This window comes from Rhamphochromis sp. 'chilingali' (genome assembly GCF_963969265.1).
Source record: "Rhamphochromis sp. 'chilingali' genome assembly, chromosome: 12".
Taxonomy (NCBI): Eukaryota; Metazoa; Chordata; class Actinopteri; order Cichliformes; family Cichlidae; genus Rhamphochromis; species Rhamphochromis sp. 'chilingali'.
Window position 1 is genome coordinate 24,331,133 of NC_137939.1, and position 25,834 is coordinate 24,356,966.

Here is a 25,834-nt window from a genome sequence, read left to right on the forward strand (position 1 = left end):
ACTGGTTCTGCAGGGTTTTTGTCTTTTCCTGTAAAGTGCCTTTCTGCTATATGATGCCAGACATACTATAGAGTGGTTTTGCTTGTTAAGACAGCCTTTCCACAACATCCATATCATGTTTTATCAATGTGCTTGTCTGTTTTCTTTTCTTTAAGGGTCTTTTGTTTTTCTCAGAGGGCGTCAGGGCTTCAACGTTTTAAGTTCCTCAATGCTGGAACAAAACCATCTAACAGATAATATAATAACAACAATTTTTCAAGTTTAAAATAGTGCTTGGAGGTATTAGGGAAAAATGCAGGATGTCACAAAGACGCCCTGTTCTGTGCATTTCATCTAAAAACACCCTTAAACATGGCCGTTTCAGGGTGTTTTTAGATGAACAATTCTGAGATGTAGGCTATATTGAAGCACCAGCAGTTGCCTGATGTTGAGGTTTCCTCGTGACTTCACTTTGTGCCTTCATTTAAGCCACGTTTCTCATAAGGTGGTTGTTTTGACATTTTCAGTTGTCATGTGAGTTCACTCGACAACCAGTGTGACTTTTCTCGACCCAAGTCAGAGTTTTTAATCACTCTTTCCAGACATTGTAAAGATTCCCCACCCGACTCTGAGAACCCACTCACCACACAGTTTATATCTTGTGATTTGCATTTGAGAAGACACACCTCTCTGAAGACGTCTTGTTTCCGGCTCTGAGCAAGTGAGTGGAAAGTACTGATAAGCATCACAAGCATTTCAGCAGAGCACACTTAACAGGGGAGGTGACCTCACAGTGATGTGGAAACCTTTTTTTCTCTCTCTATGAACTCTAACCCCCCTTAGATTTCCGCTCTAACTGTAATTACAGCATTTTGTCTTTTTAAGCACATCTATAGTTTTAGTATGATTATAAATTTAGATTTTAAAAGACGAATTAACCAACAAACCACAACCGCTGATTAATCTAGAGCATTTGATCTTTGGGTGTATTTATCTGAACAGTCAACATGATAAGAGATAATCTACAGCAGTGAGGAAGGATCATTTGCATCCATACCTACTAAAGATAGTTATTTTAAGGTTTGTGGGGTTTTTTGTAAGTAGACCACAGCTTGTGAGGCTGCTTGTGAAACCATAGAGAGTGACAGCTAAACAGTAATGCTGCACGTCTAAGCTGAGCAAATAATTATGCTTACCTTTTCACCATCATACTTTAGAAACACAAAGTACAACCAATGCTGTTGTGAAATTTAAAAGCATTGCCCATATTGTGGCCCCAGATGAAAAGGTAGCAAAACACATTATTCTTTGAACCCAGTAATGAATGCTTGTGCCACATCTGCCCGATAGTTAAGGGAATTTTCATTAAGAATCCGGCTCCTCATGGCATTAGCAGCATTTTACTAAATTGGTGGACTGAAACACTCTTATTGCCACCCTCAGAGGCATAAAGAGGTTCTTCCGATATACAGTGGAGGGTGTAATTTGATCCATTACTGAATTTGTAAGGTTGCTCATTTCCCAAGAAATTAACAGTCAAAATTTAATGTGGATTTTGTTTTAATGGAGTGAGATGGGATACAAAAAATTTCGAAAAAATATACCATTACACGAAAGTTTTACGGTAGATAGATTTGCATGTCTGTTAAGATATTCATTGTGTGTACTCATGTTGTACAGTGTTTAACTGCATTATGGTTACTGTGGTTTAACAGAGACAGTATTTTAGTTGCCACCACAAGGAGGCACTGTTTCATTGTAAGAGCACGGATGCTGCGTCATCACGCCCCTAAGAAAAAAAAAGTATACCACAACGAAAATGGCACCCATGAGAAAAGTTTTGCCGCGTGTTAATGAGGAATAAAGTTCCCAAAATATTAAGGACATTTTTGCCTCCGTCGTCATTTTCCTTCGAGTTGATCGCTGTCGATGCTGCAATACTCAACAGGTTATGGGCCCAGGGCCGACTCGAAGAAGAGTTTTTTCTCATGAAGATCCGGAGCCACAACGGATAGCGGGCTAACGGCTAAATAGCAACATGGATCAACGAGGAGCAAGCAGGCTGCCTCGACTCATGTTTGACGGAGATGAGACCATGTTGGAGGTTCCATTTGTTAGGGCAGAAATACCGGGGTTACTCGCATATCTCACGGAGGAATAAACCATACACACGTTGTTTAGAGTTTTACATCAGAGGGACACACCTTCCTCTGCGCCATCATTTATTGCACACACACTTCCGTATTTATACCTTTCAGGTTAAGAGCACATACATATATGATAGGGCAACACCCCCACTTGCTCTTAACACTATACATTACACATTTACATGATATACATATTTACATGATATTCACATATAAACGTTTTATGTTCCAAACAAAATATGCGTAAATTTATCTATTTTCACTTTACTTACAGACTTAGTCATGATGTCTGCTACCATGTCTTCTGTTGCACAATACTTAACTTGTACTTCCTTCTCAGTTATAGCAGACCTAATAAAGTGATACTTGATATCGATGTGTTTACATCTTTGACGGTTTATAGGATTTTTGGACAATGCAATTGCACCTTGATTGTCTGCAAGAATGGTAACTGGTGAATATTGCCTTTTAATGTCCATGCCATTAAGTAGCTGTGAGAGGTATAAGCTTTCTTGTACTGTGGCGGCCATCGCCATGTACTCTGCCTCGCACGTTGACAAAGCTACTGTAGCTTGCTTCCTGGTTTTCCAGCAGATCACTGGCCCATTTTTGGATAGTACAAAACAATAACCCGTTGTACTTCTCCTGTCACTCAAGTCTGTGGCCCAATCTGCATCGCTGTATGCTATAAGATTTAGGTTTCCTTCTATCCTTTTATAGCACAGCTCTTTGTTTAGTGTCCCCTTAAGGTAACGTAATACATGTTTTGCTGCTGTCCAATGATGCTCTTTTGGCTCAGACAGGGATTGTGACAGTTTGCTCACTATCCAACTCAAATCTGGTCTTGTACATGTCATTAAGTAAATCAAACTGCCCACTAATTCTCTATATTTTCCTGAATCAACTGATTCACCATGTGCACCAAAATCATTTTTGAGTTCACAAGGAGTAGAACGTGGCTTACAGTCAGACATTTTGAACTTTTCCAGGATTTTTGTGATGTACCGTGTCTGATTTAGTCTTATCTCATGGTTCTCTTGTATACAGTCAATACCCAAGAAATGTTTGAGCTCACCAAGATCCTTCATTTTAAATTTCTCATCCAACATTTGTTTCACGTTTCTGATAGCGTCCTCACCGTTGGCAGCTATGATTACATCATCAACCCAGATGATAAGAATCACTGTCTCACACGCTGTCTGTCTGGAATATACACAATGGTCTACAGGATTTTGTTTGTAACCTTTTTCACATAAATGGTCATGTAACATCTTATTCCAGTTCCTGCCAGATTGTTTCAAACCATATAGTGATTTGTTTAGTTTACAGACCAGTTTTTCACCTGTGTCTGACTTTACTTCAAAACCTTCTGGTTGCTGCATATACACCTCACAATCGATTGGGGCGTGCAAATAAGCAGTCTTCACGTCCATTTGATGGAGTTTAAAGTTGTGCTGTACTGCTAATTGCATCAGCGTACGCACTGACGTCATATCTGCAGTCGGCGAAAAGGTTTCTTTGTAATCAATGCCTTGAACTTGGCTATAGCCTTTAGCAACATATCTTGCTTTAAATGTTTTAGTCTGATTTGGGTTCTCTTTTATCACATACACCCATCTCCCCCCCACTGCATTTTTACCTTCTGGCAGCGTGGTTAAAGTAAACGTATTATTGTCTTTCAAGGATCTTATTTCACCTTCCATAGCATCTGACCAACACTTAGAGTTCGATGACTGCATAGCTTCTTCAAAAGTCTTTGGTATGTCGTACATCACCCTGTAACAGTAATCTACAGTCAGTGATGTTTGGTCGTCTTCTGCAGTTTGGACATAGTCTTTCAGGTAATCTGGCCTTCTCCTGTTTCGTTTGGGATATCGTTCAGACTCTGTTCTATCACTCTGTTTGTCTGAGTTTTGTGCATCATTTATGCCATTGTCCTGAATGTCACTTTCAGGTTCCAGGATCATACTTTCATCTGATCTCTGGTCATTCCCTGTTTTGTCCTTTCTAGCGGGGTACTTCAAGATGTCCCCTGGAGTCAAATCATCATCTCCATTGTCATCAACCTGAGTGGTCTGGGTTTGGTGCTCAACTACACTTTTAGTGAGGAACTTGACCAACCTATGTCTAAGAACTCGTCCTGTTTTAGGGTAGTAGATTAGATACGACGGACTGTTTTTATCGTAACCCACAAAAACTCCTTCGTCACATCTTGCGTCTAACTTTTTTTTGTTGTGCCCGTAACCATAGCAAACTGATCCAAAAATCCCCATCCTCGACATGTCTGGCTTCTTTCCTGTCAGCATGTAATAAGGGGTTTGCTTTGTGCGTCTGTTGTAACACCTATTACGAATTACTGCGGCAGTCATAACAGCATAAGTCCATAATCTTTTTGGCAGGTTACTTTCGATCAACATACACCGTGCCATTTCAAAAAGTGTTCGCCATTGTCTCTCGGCAGTCCCATTCTGATGAGGTGAATACGGCGCTGATGTCTCATGCCTTATCGTGTTTTTATTTAACAATGTCTGAAACTCTTTAGATGTAAATTCAGTTCCATTGTCTGATCTGATTCTCTTTACTTGCCCATAGGGGGCGACGTCTGCCAAAAACTTTTCAGTTGCTTTTACGGTGTCACTTTTAGCCTTTAGAAAGTACACAAACATTGTGCCTGAGTAATCATCAGTAAATGCTAACGTGTACCTGAACCCGTCTTTAGCTTCTGGTTCTATCGGTCCAGCTAAGTCAGTGTGCACTAGCTCTAATGCTTCTTCTGCTCTTTCATCAGGCTCTCTATTCCTGGTTTGGATAAATTTGCCTTTTGTACACACTTCACAGTCTTGGTAATGTTTAGCTTTACCTTTTATTTTCATACCCTCGGTAATGTCCTCTAGTTTAACCAAGTCTTCATAGTTGCAATGGCCGAGGATTTTGTGCCAAGTTTCTACATCATGACAGCCATTGCATTCGTCGTTGTCAACATAATGATCAGATGTAACACTGTTCAAATAGTATAGGCGTTCATATTCACTTATCTTAAACCTTGTCCCGTTCTTATGGATAAGCTGGTTGCAGCCCTTCTTGAAGGTTACTGAGGCTCCTTTGGCCGTTGCCGCCTGAACCGAGAAGATATCTTGCGGGTAAGAGGGAATGTAAAGTGCTCCCTCCAGTGTCGCCTTCACCTTTCGTCCCTCGCTGTCTTGTAGATAGACCTCCACATCTCCCCTCTTCAGTGCGACCCCACTCGTCCTCGTTCCGTCAGCTAATTCCATGAAGTGTCTTCCAGGTGTGAATGTCTCATCAAAACTCTTAAATCTCTGAATGTCCGTAATAATGTGAGAAGTGGCCCCTGTATCAACCATTAGGCCTCTCTGTTTCAGCCCTTGATTTCCACAGTCTTTGGCTTTGAACGCGAAACTATGATCTTCTGCATCAGTTACGTGTTTAGCAGTAATCTTCTTTCGTCGGCGACAGTCGCTGTCCTTATGCGTTGAGCTTTTACAGTAACCGCACCACTGCTTCACTTTTTGTTCTTTCCTTTCGGTCTTTGTGTAACACTCACGTGCTATATGACCCTCTTTTCCACAGTTGTAACATATTATTTCTGCATTGTCTCTCTCTTTCTTCCAGTTATTTGCCTTCATCACATTGTCTTCAGAACATGTAGCCTTTTCGGTGCTCTCGTAGCGTCTTAATTTAGCTTTGAATTCACTAAATGTCATTGCTTTGTCACTGTGGGTTACATGTATGGTAAACGGCTTGAAAGATTCAGGCAACCCTTTTAGCACCATTGCAATAAGCAGTCCATCACTTAATGTCTCTTCTGCATTCCTCAGAGCTGTAATGGCAGTCTCAGCCCTTATCATATAGTCTGTGACGCTCTCACTGGGAGTTTTCTGTAGCGACGTTAGCTCCGTGTACAGGCTAATCACACGTGGTGTCCCCTTACCGGCGTAGTGCTCTCTCAGAATCTCCAACGCTTTTCGTCCGTCATCCTTGGCATCTCTCATCACGAGTGAAAGACTTCTATCATCCAATACTTGGATTAGCTCTGCATAAGCTACTTCATTCTTTTCATCCAAGTCCTTGTCTTCTTCCTCCGACTCGCCGGGCTCGTCCAGAATGGCAGCCTTTAGCCCAAGTAGCCGCAGGTATCCCAGGAACTTTGTTTCCCACAGTTCATAGTTTCTCTCGTCTCCGTCGAAGCATAGACGGTTCCACCGGCTTCCCACATCCCTTCTGGGCCCATAACCTGTTGGAGGTTCCATTTGTTAGGGCAGAAATACCGGGGTTACTCGCATATCTCACGGAGGAATAAACCATACACACGTTGTTTAGAGTTTTACATCAGAGGGACACACCTTCCTCTGCGCCATCATTTATTGCACACACACTTCCGTATTTATACCTTTCAGGTTAAGAGCACATACATATATGATAGGGCAACAGACCAGATATGAACTTTGGGAAACTAAGGTGCTAGGATATTTGCACTTGTTGGGATTAAAAGCCACTGTTCTGAAGGAACCGAACAGTGAGGCTGAAGTAGCAGCAGACGGTAAGAAGAACGCTGACGCTTACGCCGAGTTAATCTAATTTTTGGACGATAAAAGCCTCTCACTGATTATGAGAGATGCCCCTGATAATGGGAGAAGAGCATTAGAAATATTGAGGGACTACTACGCTGGAAAGGGGAAGCCCCGAATCATCAACCTGTACACCACGCTATCATCGCTTCAGAAAAAGAGGGAAGAGACTGTCACAGACTATGTCATCAGAGCAGAGGCCGCCATTACAGCACTGCGCAATGCGGGTGAGACTTTAGGTGATGGATTATTGATTGCTATGGTTTTAAAAGGTCTACCTGAAAGTTTTAAGCCATTTGCAATACACGTTACTCACGATAAAGACGATATGACATTTGCTGAGTTCAAAACAAAGCTACGGAGTTTCGAAGACACTGAAAAGTCAAGCGCATCCGAGTGTAGCGACAACGTAATGAAAACAGGAGGAAGAACCGGGCGTGAGCACACGAGATCCAGCGCACAATGCAGATACAAGAGCGATGTGGACATTGTGTGTTTCAAGTGTGGACTAAAAGGCCACCGAGCAAAAGTGTGCAGACGGAGGACGTGGTGCAGTCATTGCAAAAGCAGCACACACAGTGATACCACATGTAGACATAAAGACAAACAAGATGGCGCGCGGAAGGTCGCAGATGAGAGCGGCAACGGATCCAAAGCAGAAACGCCAGATTATGCCTTCAGGATTAAGGGCGTAGACATCAAAGTCCAGCAGTCAGCGTACAGCATTGAGGAGAAAGGCCTGTTGGTGGACACTGGGGCTACCTCACACATCATTAACAGCATCGCCAAGTTCAAGAGCTTCGACGACGCGTTCAGACCGGAGTCACACAGCGTAGAACTGGCAGACGGTACCCAGTGCAGAGGCGTCGCCCAACAGAGGGGGGACGCAGAGGTGTTCCTGATTGACAATACAGGCCAGCGACGCAAAGCAACGCTGAAAGATGCGCTGTTTATTCCATCATACCCCCAGAACATATTCTCTGTAAAGTCAGCCACTGCATTAGGAGCAACAGTCACCTTTAAACAAGGGCAGGACACGTTGACCCACAAAGACGGTACTAACTTTAACATTCATGTGTATGGCAAGTTGTACTATTTGCAGACTGAAGTTGAGGGTAATGATAAGTGTAACACCTGTCATGACATACAGGCATGGCATGAGATATTAGGTCATTGCAACTATGAAGATGTAGTAAGATTGCAAGGTGTGGTTAACGGTATGCAGATTAAGGGGAGAACCGATAGACCTGAAAAGGAATGTGAAGTGTGTATCCAGGGAAAGTTTGCACAAACCCGAAACAGAGATCCTGATACAAGAGCAAAGGCTCCTTTACAAATGGTACACACAGATTTAGCAGGTCCGATAGCCACTGAATCTATTGATGGGTACAAATATGTGCAGTCATTCACTGATGATTATTCAAACTCAGTGTTTGTATATTTCCTGAAGACGAAAACTGATACAGTGCAGGCAACAGAGAAATTTCTAGCGGATGTTGCACCATATGGCAACGTAAAATGCATTACATCAGACAATGGGACAGAGTTCACATGCAGAGATTTCCAAACCCTGTTAAGGAAAAATGGCATTAAGCATGAGACATCAGCCCCGTACTCACCCCATCAGAACGGTACCGCCGAGAGGGGGTGGCGTACTCTTTTCGAGATGGGCAAGTGCATGCTAATTGAGAGTCAGCTACCAAAATGCCTATGGAACTATGCCATTCAAACTGCTGCTGTAACACGGAACAGATGCTTTAGTAAGCGAACAGGGAAAACACCCTACCAAATGCTGACAGGTAAAAAGCCAGACTTGTCAAAAATGCAGAAATTTGGGTCTGTGTGCTATGCATACAAACAGGACAAGGGGAAACTTGATTCAAAATGTGACCAAGGTTTCTTTGTAGGTTATGATAAGAACAGTCCCGCCTACTTAGTTTACCACCCTGAAACTGAGAAAGTTCAGAAACATAGACTTGTTAAGTTTGTGAGCAAAGTAAATGTAGAAAGACAAACACAGACAGATGAGGGAGAACTAAATGATGACTGTAGCAGAGTAAGACAGCCTATGGCTAACAGACCTTCAGAGAAAGGTGACAAGGACAATGAGGTTCCAGAACCTATTGTGACAGACACAAGTCCACAAAGTGGTATACCTGATGAGCGTGAACGAAAAGAGACAAGTGTGACAAGTGATGGATTTGTCAACAAAAGGTATCCTCTTAGGGAGAGAAGAAAACCGGGACATTTAAATGACTTTGTAGCTGCCAACAGTGGCAGCGATGAGATCCACACTACCATAGACTACTGCTACAGGGCAGTGTGTGGTGTCCCAAACACATTTAAGGAAGCCATAGAATCAGCTAACTCAAAGAACTGGATCAAAGCCATGGATGAAGAAATTCACTCGTTACGGGAAAATGACACTTTTACCCTAACCACTTTGCCAAAGGGAAAGAAAACTGTAGGGGGGAAGTGGGTTTATTCCGTTAAGAGTGACATTGAGGGAAACGACAGATACAAGACAAGGTTCGTAGCCAAAGGTTACAGCCAACAGTTGGGGATAGATTATGGAGAGACATTCTCACCAACAGCCAACTTACCCAGCATAAGAGTTTTGTTACAGAAAGCAGCGCAGGAGAGCCTGTTACTCCATCAAATGGATGTGAAGACAGCATATTTACACGCTCCCATTGATTATGAAATCTACATTGATCAGCCAGAAGGTTATGAAGAGGGAGAAGGGCTAGTCTGTAGATTACAAAAATCCTTGTATGGGTTAAAAGAATGTGGTGGTATCTGGAATAGGATCTTGCATGAATACCTAACAGCGAACAGTTTCAGGCAAAACCCAGCAGACCACTGTGTTTATACCAAAGAGACAAAAGATGGTAAGGTGATTATGATCATCTGGGTGGACGACCTGATAATTGCTGCTGGCAATGAAAAGGTAATGAAGGATGCGAAAGAAATGCTTTCAGTCAAATTTAAGATGAAAGACTTGGGCAGACTTAAGCATTTTCTGGGTATTGATTTCACTCAGTCTGATGGATGTGTAACAATGTCACAAGAAACCTATGTCAACAAGATACTGATGAGGTTTAACATGCAGAACTGTAAACCCAGAGGAACTCCCTGTGATCAGAAGTTGTGTTACACAGAAGGTGCTACTAAGATAAGAGATGTGAGGATGTATAGAGAGGCTGTAGGCAGTCTTATATACCTTGCATCAGGTACCCGTCCTGACCTGAGTTTTGTGGTAAGCAAGTTTTCGCAACATTTCCATGAGCCTACAGAAGAACAGTGGGGAACTGTGAAACATGTGTTGAGATATCTCAAAGGGTCCAAAGATAAGAAGTTGTGTTTTAGAAGAAACACAGATGAAAATTTGGGTCTAGTGGCCTACAGTGATGCTGACTGGGCAGGTGACACTGCCGACAGACGCAGCACTACTGGTTACTGTGTACGTCTATGTAACAACAGTTCTTTAGTTTCATGGAAGACCAAGAAACAGCCCACTGTGGCGCTCTCTACCTGTGAAGCAGAGTATGTGGCTCTGGCTTCCACAATGCAAGAGTGTATATATTTAGAACAGCTTTTGAAAGGTATAGATGACTACAGCTACACTCAAACAATAGTGTACGAGGACAACCAGGGAACAATTGCCCTGGCTAAAAACCCTGTGAGCCGACAGAGGTGCAAACATGTGGACATTAAATATCATTTTGTAAGGTCCATTGTAAATGAAGAGAAAATGTGTCTGTTATATTGCACCACTGAAGAAATGGTTGCAGATGTTATGACCAAACCTGTTTCTAAGCTAAAACTTGCTAAGTTTGCTAACGTTATGTTTGGTGCTTAAAAGAAAAAAGGAGAGAAAAAGAAAAAAGGAAGTGTGGTAGAGATTGTACAACTGTTTATCGTTTATTGTACAACTTTTCTTTGATTCCAGCAACCTGAGTACAAGAGGGGGTGTTAAGATATTCATTGTGTGTACTCATGTTGTACAGTGTTTAACTGCATTATGGTTACTGTGGTTTAACAGAGACAGTATTTTAGTTGCCACCACAAGGAGGCACTGTTTCATTGTAAGAGCACGGATGCTGCGTCATCACGCCCCTAAGAAAAAAAAAGTATACCACAACGAAAATGGCACCCATGAGAAAAGTTTTGCCGCGTGTTAATGAGGAATAAAGTTCCCAAAATATTAAGGACATTTTTGCCTCCGTCGTCATTTTCCTTCGAGTTGATCGCTGTCGATGCTGCAATACTCAACAATGTCAGTGAGTGAAATTAGTATTTGACGCCCTACAACTCAGCCACAGTTCTGGTGCACGTGCATCGGCTGTGCTCCAACGTAGCACAGTGATATCAATCAATCAGTCAATCTAAGATACTCCTGATCTTTACTCGTGTGTATAAATCGCACCCATCCAAAGAATCAATTTCTCCCATTCCAGTCTCTCCAGGCCAAAGAGCCGTCAATGGACGTCAAGGACAAGATTGTAGAGCTGCACAAGGTTAAACTGGGCCGTAAGACCATCAGCAAGAAGCTTGGTGAGAAGGTGGTGGAATCATTTGGTCTGGAGCTATATGCAAGATCTTGTGTTAATCACCTAAAGGCAGTTGGGAAGACAGCCACCAAGATCACCATTGAAGCGCCTTGAGGCGACTTTTGTTGTGATTTGGCGCTATATAAATAAAATTGAATTGAATTGAACATTGGCTGACTTGCAAATCAATTTATAACATATATTTAATGTTGGGGTTTTTTTTCTGGATTTTTGATTGATATTCTGTTTCTATTTATTAAAATGAACCAAACTTGATATGATGTGATCAAACTTGATAATTCAGCAGGGGAATAAATAATTATTTACCTCACTGTTTAGCAAACTGCCAACCTGAAATACCAAAGAAAACCCTTGAATGTGTAGTTTAGCATCTAGCTCTTGATGCCAAAGTGACCCGTTTGTAAACAAATATTGCACCTCATCCAAATCAAGATTTAGCTGATGCGTCTTTGTAAACAAACTATTATAAGTTTATGTGGGCATGTCTCTATCAGATCTGTACATCAAGGTACTTTCTTACCATAACCTGAAGGAATAAGTCCATATGACTCTGCCGCTCCATAAATGTTGTTCTTTTAATCCTTTTTTGTTTTGGCTGTATACTTTGCTCACGTACACATCCATGTATCATAATGCAGAAACTATATTTATTTTGGTTTGAAGTGTTTACACTAAAGATGTGACCAAACTTCAATGTGAATAGTCTGTCTCGTTGTTCTCCCACAAAGCTGTCATTAGTGTTGGTCCAGGTCAACTGCTGTATTCACCGCTTCTCCAGTCTGACCCTCAGAGGCTTCCTTCAGAGTTGCCACAGGTCTTTGGGCGTCTGTCATAGCTGGTGTTCTTTGAATTGATTTATCAGATTTTGACACACTGTTTGCTTACTGCTGCCACATAAGCTTTTCATTAGTTTAGTAACGGATTAGACTCACATGCAATAGACTGGCAACCTGTGCAGGATGTAGCCCGCCTCTCGTCTCTCTCGCCTCTGGGACTGTTGGGATAGTGTCCAGGTTCCCGCTCCCCATTTTGATGAAATGGATAAGTGAGTGGATACTTGCTTGGATTCCAGGTGGTACTCACTTCTAAATGTTTGCACATTATTATCCTTGTGCTTTTCAGTCACATGTTCCTTTACCTTTATTGTGTAGGTTATGTCTTAATAGGCACTCTGCAGGCGTGGACCTCCATGATCAAAGGCAGGGACAGACTTTTGTAACTGTTACGGCCAGGCGGAGAACTACAATGGAAGAGAAACTGATGTCTCATTAATGTTTTCAGAATCAGAATCAGAAAGACTTTATTTATCCCCAAGGGGCAATTAAGATACAACAAAGCAGCATGACGTTGAAGATAAGGACAGGGCATAAACAGGCTATAAGTGTGAGATAATAAATGCACACAGAATATACAGTATACACACAGTTTTAAAATTAAAGTGACTGAATAGGTGAATAAATGACTTTAAGTGACTAAAAGTGAATAAAGTGTCGGCAGTATAAAAAGAGTGTAGAGTACTTGAAGTTTCTGGTGTGGGAAATGGTCTTATCGGCTGGAGAGTGGCTTCGGGGACAAAGGTGGCTCTCCTCCTCTCAGTCCTGCAGGAAATGCAGCGGAGGCGGCGCCCAGAGAGGAGCCATTGGAATGCAGGGTGAAGAATATGAGAGGGGTCGTTTTGGTTTTGCTTCCTTCTTCTGGTTTGTTTATTTTTTACCATTGTCATTTTCTACTTATATATACATACATATATAAAAGTGCCCCATGGGCTCTGATGCTGTGCACCAACACCACTTCTGCATGCCTTCCATCGCTCTATAAATATTCTCTGTGGTCCACTTCTTTCCTCTCTTGTCCACTCACCCCCCCCCCCCCCCCCCCCCATAACTTTGATGCTTTTTCAGTATTTTTACTTACTGCAGTTGACAGCAATAGTTGTCTCAATGTGCTTTGTATTGTAAAGTATATAAGTCCTGTGATATTAAAAGGAAGGCCCCAGCAATTCCTAAAACACTTGGTGATGGTGGAGAGGAAGATCTCTCTTTTAATAGGAATATATCTGTGATAGAACCGGGCTCAGAGAGCAGCAGGCAACTGCTGAGACCTGTTGGGAGGTGAGAGGAAAGAGAAGTGAGACAAAGAGTGCATAGAAAGACAAGCAGGAGGCATAGGAGAGAGTAGACCAAAGCTTATGACATGCAGTGCTGTATGAATATAGGGGAATGGAAAGAAAAAGAATAAGGGAGTGCTTATGCAACATGGAGAGGGATGATTTAGGCTCACTTGATCCAACCCCAACTATAAGAGTTAGAAAAAAGAAACGTTTAAGGCCTAATGTAAAGTAGTGAAGTTGTTTGAAGTCTCTGTCTCCCACTGTACTTTTAAAAAATAGTATTTTAAAGTTTTTACGTTAAATTCTAAGGTTGACTGGATTTTCTTTGATACTACAAATTGTTAGTTGCCATAAAAACTGTTTTTATTCAATTTAATATAAAGTGATAAAACAGAGGCGACTCTCCATATCAATTTCTGAAAGCAGTGGATTATCCTTAAATATATATTTTGATATAACGCCGGGATTACTACAAGCAGCTCTGTGCGTATTGTATTTCAGAGTGAGCATCATCTCAAGTGTCCCCATTCATCTGTAAGACTAAACGCTTTTTTTCTCACCCCGCGGTCTGGGACTTTAATGAGAGGCGGAGCTGCGGTGGCAGAGATTATTCATGAAAAAACACTGACATTTTTTCAAACAAACGCCTTCGGGTTTTAGTCATTTGCCAGTTAGTGGCGTTTGAGAACACAGAAAAAACAAGCCGACTCCTTTTTTTCCAGCTGATAACCCCACAGGCAGATTTCATGAAACTCTACGGCGCTCTGACGCCAGACAGCAGGAAACCTAACAGATGAGCAGAAAAAACGGACCGCTTCGTGATGACACGACGCACTGGCCCTTTATTGCGCGAATATTTCAACTTCAATATGTTTTATATTCGTAAAATACATTTTCCCGCCGCCTTTACAATTCTTTGCTTCTTAGTGTCTCCGGTGATGCTAAAAGATACCACAACGTGTCGGGTAAGTTAAACACAGAGCGCACTACAAAAGCGAAACGAGCAGGATTTATTTGCGTAAAATGACTGTAAACGCTAAATGAGAGTGTATTATTATTATTTCCAGTCAAATTAATGAGTGTACTTTAATCTTTTGCTTTTATTTTGTATGTTTGAACATCGGTTCAAGTTGCGCAACCGTGTTTACAGAGAGGAAATGTAAATTAAATCAGAACACAATGATTTAAGAATCATTTGAATGACTTATTAAATTTATAACAATGAAAACACACGCCAATCAAAAAAACCAAGACAAAGAATCCTCCCCAGAGACCAACAGTTTCTTGCTGTGACTGATCAAAAATGGGGGACTTTTTTGCTCACATCTTTGACTCTTTATATCGGAGTCACGCTTTTATGTGCGATACCTGATTAATGTGGTTTGAATTAAGCTGACTGAGACTGTCATTGGTCTGGATGGCAGCATATGTTGCCCCCAAACCTGTATATCGCTTATTATAGCACTAACAGTGCCCTCACAGATATCCAGTGGGCCATTTTTCTTTTTAAAATGACATAAATGTCTAAATGTTCTTCCTTATTTCTAAATATTTCCTAAACATAATTTTTTTTATCTTTGTTCTCCTTACTTTAGATTGGAAACCCAAAAGGTAAGTTATTTAATTTCTTTGACTTTTCTCATTGTGAAAGCGTGTGATAGCCGTCCTAACGCTCTTCTGTCCCTGCACAGATCATGTTGATGAAAGATGCCCTGTGGAAATGATAAGTTCTACTATCACTGGGAAGGCTTACTCTGAATGTGTTTCTGTTTATGTCTGGTTGAAAGCTGAGGGTACGGAGTGCAACCATGCCTTCAAAGTTCACATATCCACTTCAAACACACATGTGGATGTATGTCACCACCTATAAAACTGTTATGTGGCACAACTGACAAAGTTGTTTTCTTCCAGATTTTAACAAGAGCCCAAAGCTTAAAATTCTCAGTCCAATTAAGAAGACACTTAAGCCTACCCTGAAAATACTGCCACTGAAAATACAGGTTGGTGTTACCTTTGCAGCTGCACCGAAGAGTGAGAAATGTCAGTATGACTATGCAGTTCATGATGTTAACAGGTACAGTGGTATCATCTCTCATTCTCTCCATCTCAGCGTGAGAATAAAACACGTAAAGGTGAAAAGTTCAGCTGTTGCAACTGTAACATACCGCAATTACCAGAGAGAAATACCAGTCGTCCCATGGTAAGATGGCTTTTTTCCTTTGAACTGCTAAAATATTAAGCATAGTTTTATAGATAAATATAACCTGATTGTGGCTGTTTTTTGTTTTGTTTTTTCATTTGCAGTGGGTGCTTGAATATGACTGTGTCAAGGCGAACACTGGAAACATTGTTTCTGTGCTCTACAGCACAAAGTCACTAAGCTGCAATGTCACTTACAGAGTAGAAGGTAAAGGTGATCTGGAATCTGAAATACAATCTGTGCATTTCTCTACTGGATAAATAAACTGATTGTTTCCAGACAACATGGTGTCATTTGATATTTTAATTGTGGTTGTGAACAGAGCAGTGAACATATAGATTTAGGTTGGTGGCTTCATGTAAATCACATAATTTCCATAGTCATCAAAAACACTTAGTGACTCAACATCATCCAGTTTTTCAAATATTCTGTGGCTTGTTTTGTGTGTGACAGAAAGCCCAGACTTCGATCTGTCTGTGGATTTGTCATCTAAATCTATCACTGTTGCTATGAAGAGAAAATCCATCAACGTCACCACGAAGAATGAATCTTTTACTGTTACCATGAACACTGAGGAGGTCTATGTCAGACACTGTTACAAAAATAAATGGACATGCGAGGGCGAGACCAAGCGGCATCCCCTGAAAGTGAGTATTACGGGCAAGTTTACTTATTACCTTGTTTTTGGTAGTGTTTGCACACTCGTGTGTCATTCTGTCTGTGAACACGATGGCTCGAAAAGTTTTTAAATAATTCTGATGTTAACAATCCAACAAAATTTGGGTTACGTCCACAAGGTCAACCAAATGACCGATTGGTTGAAAATGGGCAAAAAAGAATATAATTTAGAAACTATTAGCCTTACAAATGTGGTGTGTATTGTCAAAATATAGAAAGGACCACATTTGACATTTTACGTCTCTTTCAAGGTCAATATATTTATCTAAAGGTCAAAGTGGTGATAATGCTCTATAAAGCTATTTCACATGACAATAATGTGTCAGGATGGGTTACTTTTTGAGTATAGTTAATCGTAAGTATAGTTATTATGGTGTTGTTACGTAGGTTACGTTTAACAGGTTATAACTGTTTAAATACATAACATACTGAATACATGTACAATGTGCTCAAATAAGTATTATTGTTTGAAAACAACATACACTGGTGATTAAAATCTTTTTTCACTTGATATTTACTACTAAACATTTTAATTAATTAAGTTAACAATCCAATGAAAACTACAGATGCGCTATATTCACATAAATTAAAACTAGTTACACTCCAAATGAGGTAAAGTATATTAAAATGGGTTTCAAGTGGGCAAATTATTGGCCTGCACGTTGCTCTTGTTTTTACTGCACTGCAAACGTCTTAAAATATGTTTAAAAAGAACAAAAAAAATTAAATGGAAACATAAAAAAAAATACAGTTGAATTCCCGCAATACTCACTTTTTAAAAAACAGCAATAGGACTGACCAAAAAATTGTACAGTAACACCAAATATAAGAAACAAACAGGCCAGAGTTAAACAGAGTTAAACAAAACACAAGTCCCTAGAAAGTAACCTAAAATCACAGAGAACATCTCACACTGGGGCAAGGCCGAGGACTCAAAGTGGACTCAAACGTAAATATTCCATAAGAGAGTGAGCTCGGCGCGATTTGTTTTGTAATGTGTTTGTGTGTGCTTTACAGATTGATACGTCCCAGTCAGCTGTTCTCAACATCTCTTACCTGCTGCCCTGTGTGTGCATAGAGGTGAGCTGAGTGTAATCTTCAGTGGAGCAGTATTTTATGTTGTCAGTATTCTTTCTTACACCAGGTCTTGTTTGCATTGGCAGGCATATTACACCCACACCGACGCAACGCGGCGTAAAAAGTGCCCCATTGAAGAGACGGGAGTCATGGGTGAGTGTGACTGAGAACGTTTTTAGGCGTTGTGATGTTTAGAAAGGGAGACAAGAAACTTTTGAATTGAATTCTTTTTTAAAACGCAAAATGTGAAAACAGGACAACACCAAGCAGATGGTCCTCCGATTACATTAAACTATAAGTAAGTAACCAGGTTTTAGGGAAAGAAAAAAAAAACTGCACACAAGCCAGAGGGACGCACTTCTGTTTGAAGACAGCATTAAAACCGCGCACAAGCGAAACATTCTTCTGCGTGTCTGTGTTCACAGCATGATTCAGATAACTTAGGACCTGAATTTACTGGTTCCTAGTTATAGCTGATTCAGTAGTGACACAGATTCTTCAAGATAAGGCAGTTTAATAAAGTAACAAGTCAAAGAGAATAAAGCCCTCAGGGAAATGAGAACTCAAAGGCTGGCATGCAAAAATGAGTCCCGTCACAGTTTCATGGCAATTGAGAAACCAAATCCCATAACTTCAGAGCCCGAGCTTACCCAATACTTCTTATCCAAAATTGACTTTTTGAATAAGTATAAGGGTGTCGTCATTTTGCCCCTTCTCAAACTCCCTAAGACCTGGTAGTACGTCCTCCTCTGAGCTCTCTCTCTCTGATGTGTGGCCCTCCTCCACCTCACATCCTCACAGCACTCAGTGTGACTCCACTTCCACATTTCTGAGTAAAATCCTGTCTGCGTCACTCAGCCCTCTATCATACCATCCATGGTCATTGTTAATAGTGGGGAGCCATGACCTCACAAAACAGGTTTATGTGAGAGTTGGGTCTGCAGAATGGAGTTTAAAAAAAGAAGCTAGACTCTGACAAGTTATTTGTTAATATGATGTTTTAGTAATCAGACGTGTTTCTGTCATCTAACTCTTTTAATTTTCATAAAGTAAAACTTTTTTAGTAAAACTAATTGGAAACAATGCATCACATCATTCTGTGATCAAACAACAACAAAAAACCCAGAAAACAAACAAACAATTTTGAGGAAAAATTGAAAGATGTAACATTTAAATTTGAATTAATGAAATAATAAATAAATATCCAAACATTTTTTCTTCTGGCTCTCACAAGGATATGCCAGTCCTCTAAAGCTAGGACTTCTGGCTTAAGCCATTTCTTTGTATTTGCTTTCCTGTCCATTAAACTTATCAAGAATCAAAGTAGGTCGTTATTTTGTAAACTTGCAGATGGAGAATTTAGAAATTCATAATTGTACAAAACAAAAAAGAAATATGTTATTATTTGTCCTTAATAAAGCAACTAATTCTGCAAATAATAGTAATGTGTTCAGTTTTGGACACGTCCAAAATATGTGGTAAATGCCGGCTTTTTGGAAGCCACAGTTTCTCCAACAACAAGAAGCTTTGGAAAAGGAGCGCTCTACAGCTTTTAAAGTGCTTATCTGTGAAATACTTGATAAATACAAGGCTCTTCATCATTCCCCTTGTCTTACAATCTTTCACAATGCCAAAAAATGCAAACCTCACACAAGCTACAATATCACACTAAAACAAAACAAACTGACTCTTGTAATGCAGGATTCTGCAGCGTACGATGTTGCAGATTTCCGTAAGCACATCTGTGTCAGTTACTCCCATCCTCTTCCATTGTTGTGTTCAAGGAAGTTTTATTGCATTACCAGAAAGTGCTGCCAACTTTTTGTTGCAGTTGCAGTGGTTGTGTTCTCTAAAGTGGTTGTGTTTCATTCATTTAGATTGAATACATATTAAAGAGATTCATTTTTATCCGTATGACAAATACACGTAATTACCCACTTAATTAACTGATTGAACTTATGATCTGACATGAAGGTTGGAGGAGCCAGAGTTCAATACACTGACTTTCCACAGCCTGTTCCACCTACTGAGCCACAGCCGTCCCAAATGAGTTATAAAGCACTTTTAAAAACAGCAATAAAGTGCTGTACAATAACACCAAACATAAAAGGCAAACACAGGCCAGAGGGTAAAAGACTCTATAAGAGGCCCGAAAGTAAGAAACCCCCAAATTTCTAGTCTTAACCAAACTGAACAATCCTGGTCTATTTCTTCATTCTTTTAGTGTTGTTATTAAGTTGTAGGTTTATAGTTATGGAACAAGAGACTCTTGCAAATGCAAATGCAAAATTAAAAGTGTCTTCATGACGATGAACAAGAAGGTGTTCATTTTTTTTGTTATTATTTTTGTCTGTCTCGTTGTCTAAAACTGACCCTTAAAATGCATATGTTCACATACATCTGTGCGTTCATGCATGTCTGTTTGGTGGTGTTTATTGTGATCCAGTGATACAGGTGATACAGGTTGGCCAACGTTTGCATCCCGGGAATGTTATTGGCATGTTGTTCTAATGTTTTTTGCGTTAACATCGCCTCAACAGATGCCAGAGATGCGTTTTCCTCCTCTAAAATCACTTTCTTCACGGACGGTTTTACGCTGTACACACTGTGCCCCAGCCCGCTGAACATCTCTGCCTCCCTCTGCTGGATGCAGCACAAACACCTCTGCACGCCTGTGCTTAACTCCACCCTGGAGAAGAAAGACAGTCTTGTAAGCATAGCAGCATCCATGATGAATATTTGTGGAAAAAAAACATTTTTGTTTGTTTGTTTTTTAAACACCAATTTTGACTTTTTAACAGAAATATGACACTACTGCAGTGGACAAACACCCTCAGATGTGTGTGCAGGTGAGAAGCACCTAGATGCGTTGATTGGAAACTACCGCTACCTGCCGTTTATTCACAGATGTTAATTCGTTTTTACAGCTTTCTGTACAAGGAATACGCAACATCTCTTGCCCTTTTACAGCAGGTGAGTGGGTGGATGTGGGATGGAGGAATTCTACTAACAGCTCTAATAAGTCTCAGGTTGTTTGTGTGCTTTTCCCTTATGCACTCAGTCTTCCTTTTTGTCCCCCACAGATACGCCTTCTTGGGAGGTCTCTATTGGACCTGGAAGGCAGATGATAATGGTACATGTCAACTCTTTTTCTCCAGCAACGTTTTCAAGCCAACTCTGTGTCCTTACTGAGAGGGAATGCACAGCTGTAGGGAAAGCACATTCAGTTACAATGGTTGGTAAAAAAAATATGCATTTTTAATACAGATTAAAAAACAAGGAAAAAATTCATGCTAAAGGACAAAAATGTGAACATGTGTGCATATGTTCTCTATTTTATAGGAAGGAAACAGAAGTGAAAAAATAATAAATTTGCCTCTTCACTTTTATTCTAAAAATCCTTGCGTCCAGGTAAATATACACATACATGTATGTATTTCTGGATTTTATGCATTTTATCATCTATATTCTCGTGCTGTTGTTCAGGTGTGGCAGTCGGATCCTGTTCGTCATGGAAGAAGAATTTTCTGCCCGGACTGTAAGTGTGCTCACAAACCTGAATCTGCCAGCATAAGTTGGTGCATCTGAATGTTCATACACACACACAACTCCTACAAAGTAAATACATTCACCATTATCTGTTTTATTTATTCTTTCCTGTTTTTCTTACAGACACCCACAATAGACGTGGCTTGTATGCGGTGGCAGTTCTGATATTTGTGTTTGTAGTTGCGTCGTTTGGAATTTCTATCCACCGTGCTACAAAGAGGGGAGCTGCAGGTTAGTTCATTTACCTCACTGCAAATCATGTTTTCATATGGAAACCATTTACAGTTTCAAGGCACAGGCTAATTTAAATTGAATGACTACTCTGCCTTGAATTTATTTCAATTCATTTCTGTTATTTTAGCTTCACTGTTGGTCTTAAAGGAGCAACTAAAACACATAAAGGACATGCTTCCCCCCCCCCCCCCCCCCCCCCCCACCCCCACCCCTTGTCTTTTCCGATAAATTTAGGTTGGCTGTATATCCAGAAGCCACTGCTGCTGGTGTGTTCATCAGGTCAGTCGGACCATATCTCTGCTGTGTGTGCATTAGGCTCAATTCTTCAGGAGGAGCTAGGTGCCACAGTACGCACACCTCTGTGGGCCCAAAACTCTCAAAGCCAGGATGAGTCGGGGCCTGGTGTGGCAGATCTGGGCCCACTTCCCTGGCTGTATGGCCAGTGGGATGCTGTCTGCAAGGAGCAAGGAAAAGTGCTTGTAATTTGGAGTCCTGAAGCCAAGAAAACCTATCAGAAGTGGACAATAGAGAGGGCAAACACAGATCAGAGTGAAAGAAAAGAGGTAGACTGCAGAAATGCACACACGAAACATGAGAAAACCAAGGCAGAGCTGGAAGAGGATGTGAAGCAGAATGGAAGAAAATTAGGAAAATTTAAAAAAGAAAAAGCTGTTGGAAAAAAAGATGGTGCTAAATTATGTGACGATAAAGACTCGTACCGACAAAAGGAGGCCTCTGCATTGATAGAGCCAATGTTCACAGCTGTGCTGGCTCGCTTAAAAAGGGTGCTGCAGGAGCACAAAAATCAAGAAGTTGTTCTTATCTATTTCCAGGGCCTTGGCCACAGCAAGGATATCCCAAAAGCCTTCAGGGAGGTCCGTCAGTACTGCTTACCCCAGGATTTCAGGGGTTTAATAGGGGAGCTGGGAGAGATGACAAGAAGTGTTGAATTTAGGTGGCACTGCTGGCCCAGAGTCCTTTCTAAAGTGCTGGCAATATGGCTGGCACAGAAACTATCTCAGAGGCTGCAGACGCTCGTGCCTCAGACACAACGAAATAAAGTGCAATCAAGAAAATATCCTCGATGAAAAAGACATTACATAAGCCTGAGAGCAGTCTGAAGTGGCCTTTAGCTGCCAGACCCTGAACTGTGCAGGTGTATGTGTTTCTACACGGGAGAAACACTACCACTACCGTGGAAAGCAGAGAAGTTTTAATCTCAAGTTTCAAAGTGACAGAAGTGGGTTTTTTTGTTTTTTGTTTTGCTGGAAACACGAGACACGGGAGCCGGTGTTCCATTGCAAACTCCTGAAACCCTCACTCTGTACGAACTATTCATTACCGAGCTCTGCTGTGTCCAGTATGCCACAAGATGTTTTGCATGTTAAGAAGAGGTAAACACTCTGTCCTTTGCACAGCATTTAGCCTCTGACAGAGGGTTCTTTATATTGCTTTCGTGACTGGAGCCCTAGTGAACACCTGTCTTATTTGCACGAATATGCTAACCACTATGAAAATCTTGTTGCAAATAATACCCCACTTTTTTCATGAACACATTTAATGTTTCAAAGTGTTGTGACAGCACAGGTGACAAACTGCGTGACTGCTGTTTACAAAAAACCGTCAAATTTGCATAAGATTTTCTAAACACAGACATTAAGCCAAAGCTTTCATGGGATTTCCACTTTTACTGCAAATGTAAAATGTGCTTCACTAATTAGAAAGTAACTGCATTCATGTGTTTATCTTTTTAGCCTTTAGTGGGTTTGATAGCTTTTTGTAGTAATAACTCCTATTTATGACTGGGGCTACTTCTACAGCTGTGTCTACAAGTGTGTTTTTTGCACACATACTACCTCCTGCATTTTAAAAGTGAAGAATAATTAACATTTTGGCCTTTTTTTGTTGTTGTTGTATTTTTTCCCCATTGTGTTTTTCGCTATGCTTGTTATTTAATGAATGGAAACGAAAAATGAACATGAATGGTAAGAGTTGGCTGGGGGACTCAATGAGACAGAAACAGATAAAGCCAGTATTATTCAAATTATCCAACGGAAAACATGTAGTGCAGTGGTTACCTCAAAATCTCAGAGCATTAGAACAAGAAAACCGTGTCTGTGGTACTTTCCCATGTCTTATATTTATTGCAGAAGTTTTATGAACTTCAACGGTGAACATTATGCAAAGTGAGTTTAAACAGAAAAGTGACATCTCGTCTGGATCTACAGACAAAAGTGATTGACCTTTGAAGAAGTGTTTGTTCAGTTTTAGTTATTCCCTGAAGCTGTTTTCCCTTCTTAAGTATTTTAAGGTGGCATTAGCCTGCGGCACTGTTTGTATTATAAGAATATGTTTTGAATAAAAAACAGACTGCTTGACAAAATAATTACTTTGACAAAGTATCTCTTTAATCGCAGAAATTTCTTTTTTCTGTATTTGTCGCCTGTTTTATGAACTTCATATAATAAGTTGTTTGTTCATTTGAGTTCCGGCAGCACATCACCAAGCAGGAGCTTGAGTGACAGACTTGCTAGACAGGATTAATCGTGAAGTAAACGTCTGCTGCATGATTTAGCAACCCACAGCAAAGAAAACACGAAGGTTTCCATGTAAGTTTCTAGATTCCTACAAGACCTCTGGAGGGTAGTTTGATGTAATACTGTAGCTGCAATAAAGCCACAATTTTATAATGTTACATGAATAAATACATAAAATAAATACATAAAATAAATACGTAAATCAAACAAGTTACATGTCTAGCTAGTATCATTTTGTTTAAACTGCAAAGGAGGGCATTTACTCTGGTAATAGACAAATGTATATATGCATCTGCATGGTTTGCATATCTCTCTTAACCTCCTAGGACCTGGCATCCACATATGTGGACATCAATTTTGGGTTATTTAAACCAAAATAGTCAATTTTGTTCTACAAGGGCCTGATATCCACTTATGAGGACATTATACTGTTCGATTGAAATTTTAAACGAATATCTTCATATGAGGCTCTCATTTCTCTTAAAAACAAAATTCAGGTAAAAAAGAAAAAAAAGGAAAAATCTGTTATTTCTTTGTTTTTACATTCATCGGGTCCCAATATGCCCAAATATCAAAGAGAAATTAAAAATGCGAGCCATGAAAGAGTTTGGGTCTGAGTGTGGAGTGAGTGCATATGAGAGTATGAGGGTGGGAATGGATGTTTGTGTCTGTGTGTGCCTGTATGTCTGTGTCTATATGTCAGGTTGGGTATCAGACGCCACCTCTCTGGGGACATCTCAGGCCCTCCAAGGTTTGGAGGCCTATCTCCACCCACCACCACTTCCCCTGCCGGTGGCGGACTCCCTCAGGTGTCGGTGTGTTGGTGGTTCTTTGTGTCTGGGGGTGGGCGTCCGGGTACACACCGGCTCACTCCTTGGCGGCCGCTTGTCGGGGCCTGGGGCCTGGGGCTCGCTCGGGCCCCTTTGGAGGTGGGGTGCCCCCGGCCTCTCGGCCTGGGGCTCGGTCACTCAGGTACAGCTGGGGGCCGGCGGAGCTCACGGGCGCGTCACTGCAACTCCCCCTGACTTCTGCTCCGCGGCTGCTGGGCGAGCCCTCATCTGGGACTCTCCTCAGCTCTTACTGGAACAGTGGCGCGGCTGCCCCTCTGTTGGTCTTCCATGGTCTCTTGTGTTCTGGGGGCCTCTGGATGTCTGGAGTTTTGATCTCCTCCATACCCGCTTCACACCCTGGAGGACGGGGCTGTGGCCCCCCCACACTCCCTAGCAGATCATTACATGGAGAAACCTTTGGAATGCAAGCATGCTGATCCACACAGGTATGCACACATGGGTATTCACAGACGCGGACTAAAGCTTTCTTGGCTGCTGCCTCAAAGCACACTGTGCGCTGTCTATCTTGCGTGCTGCACAATATCGTTTATTATTTAGTAAATATTGATATCTATGACTAGCTAGTTTATTGTGATGGTGCTTTGTTTTCTCTATTATTATGTTGCTCTTTGTTGTTTGCTGTCTCCTCTGTTTGTTTTTTTTGTTTGTTTTTTTTTTTCCTCCATACAGGTGACCCAGGAGTTCTTTTTTTTTTTTTTCTCTCTCTCTTCCCCCCCCTTCTCACCGTCTCTTCTCCCCTTTGGTTTTCTTTCTTTCTCTCCCCCTCTTTCTCTCATTCATTCCCCCTGTCCTATTTATTAAAAAAAAAAAAAAAAAAAAATGACAAAGGATGAACTGAAGCTCTGCCATCACGTAATGTCGCATACTGCTGTTTCTGATGTCATTTAGAAAAAAGAAAAAAAAAAAGAAAAAAAAAAGAGTTTGGGTCTTAGTTGTTTAAACAAGCAATGTTGGTCATGTTTCAGGTGCCATAAAATGAGAAGTGAAACGAAAGAGTTTGTTAGTGCAGGTGTTTCAGTTTTCTTGATAAGATTACTAATCTAACACACAGTGTGGACCAAATTGGCATGTCAAATCAAATCACAAATCAAATCAAATCACTTTTTATTGTCACATCACATGTGCAGGCACACTGGCACAGCACATGCGAGTGAAATTCTTGTGTGCGAGCCCCACAAGCAACAGAGATGTGCAAACACAACAACACAAACGAGCAAAATACAAGAATGGCCAACCTGAAACTAATAAATATATGTACAATATATAATAATGTATGCATTTCTGGATGTGTATACTAAATATTTTCCTACGT

The 25,834-nt window shown here is 40.9% G+C and overlaps 1 protein-coding gene across 1 annotated transcript; it reads left to right on the forward strand.

Moving 5' to 3' along the window:
- Positions 1-14,056: 14,056 nt before the first annotated feature.
- LOC308407613 (uncharacterized protein) lies at positions 14,057-23,528 on the forward strand. The gene is made up of 17 exons (XM_080899402.1): positions 14,057-14,361; positions 14,992-15,007; positions 15,088-15,189; positions 15,308-15,396; positions 15,507-15,596; positions 15,701-15,803; positions 16,050-16,243; positions 17,292-17,354; positions 17,438-17,504; positions 19,892-20,061; positions 20,153-20,200; positions 20,279-20,324; positions 20,435-20,586; positions 20,694-20,762; positions 20,838-20,889; positions 21,024-21,131; positions 21,369-23,528. Exons 1-17 carry the CDS (start codon positions 14,218-14,220, stop codon positions 22,220-22,222), a joined length of 2,367 nt encoding a protein of 788 aa, XP_080755528.1. The 5' UTR covers positions 14,057-14,217; the 3' UTR covers positions 22,223-23,528.
- The last annotated feature ends 2,306 nt before the right edge of the window (positions 23,529-25,834 follow it).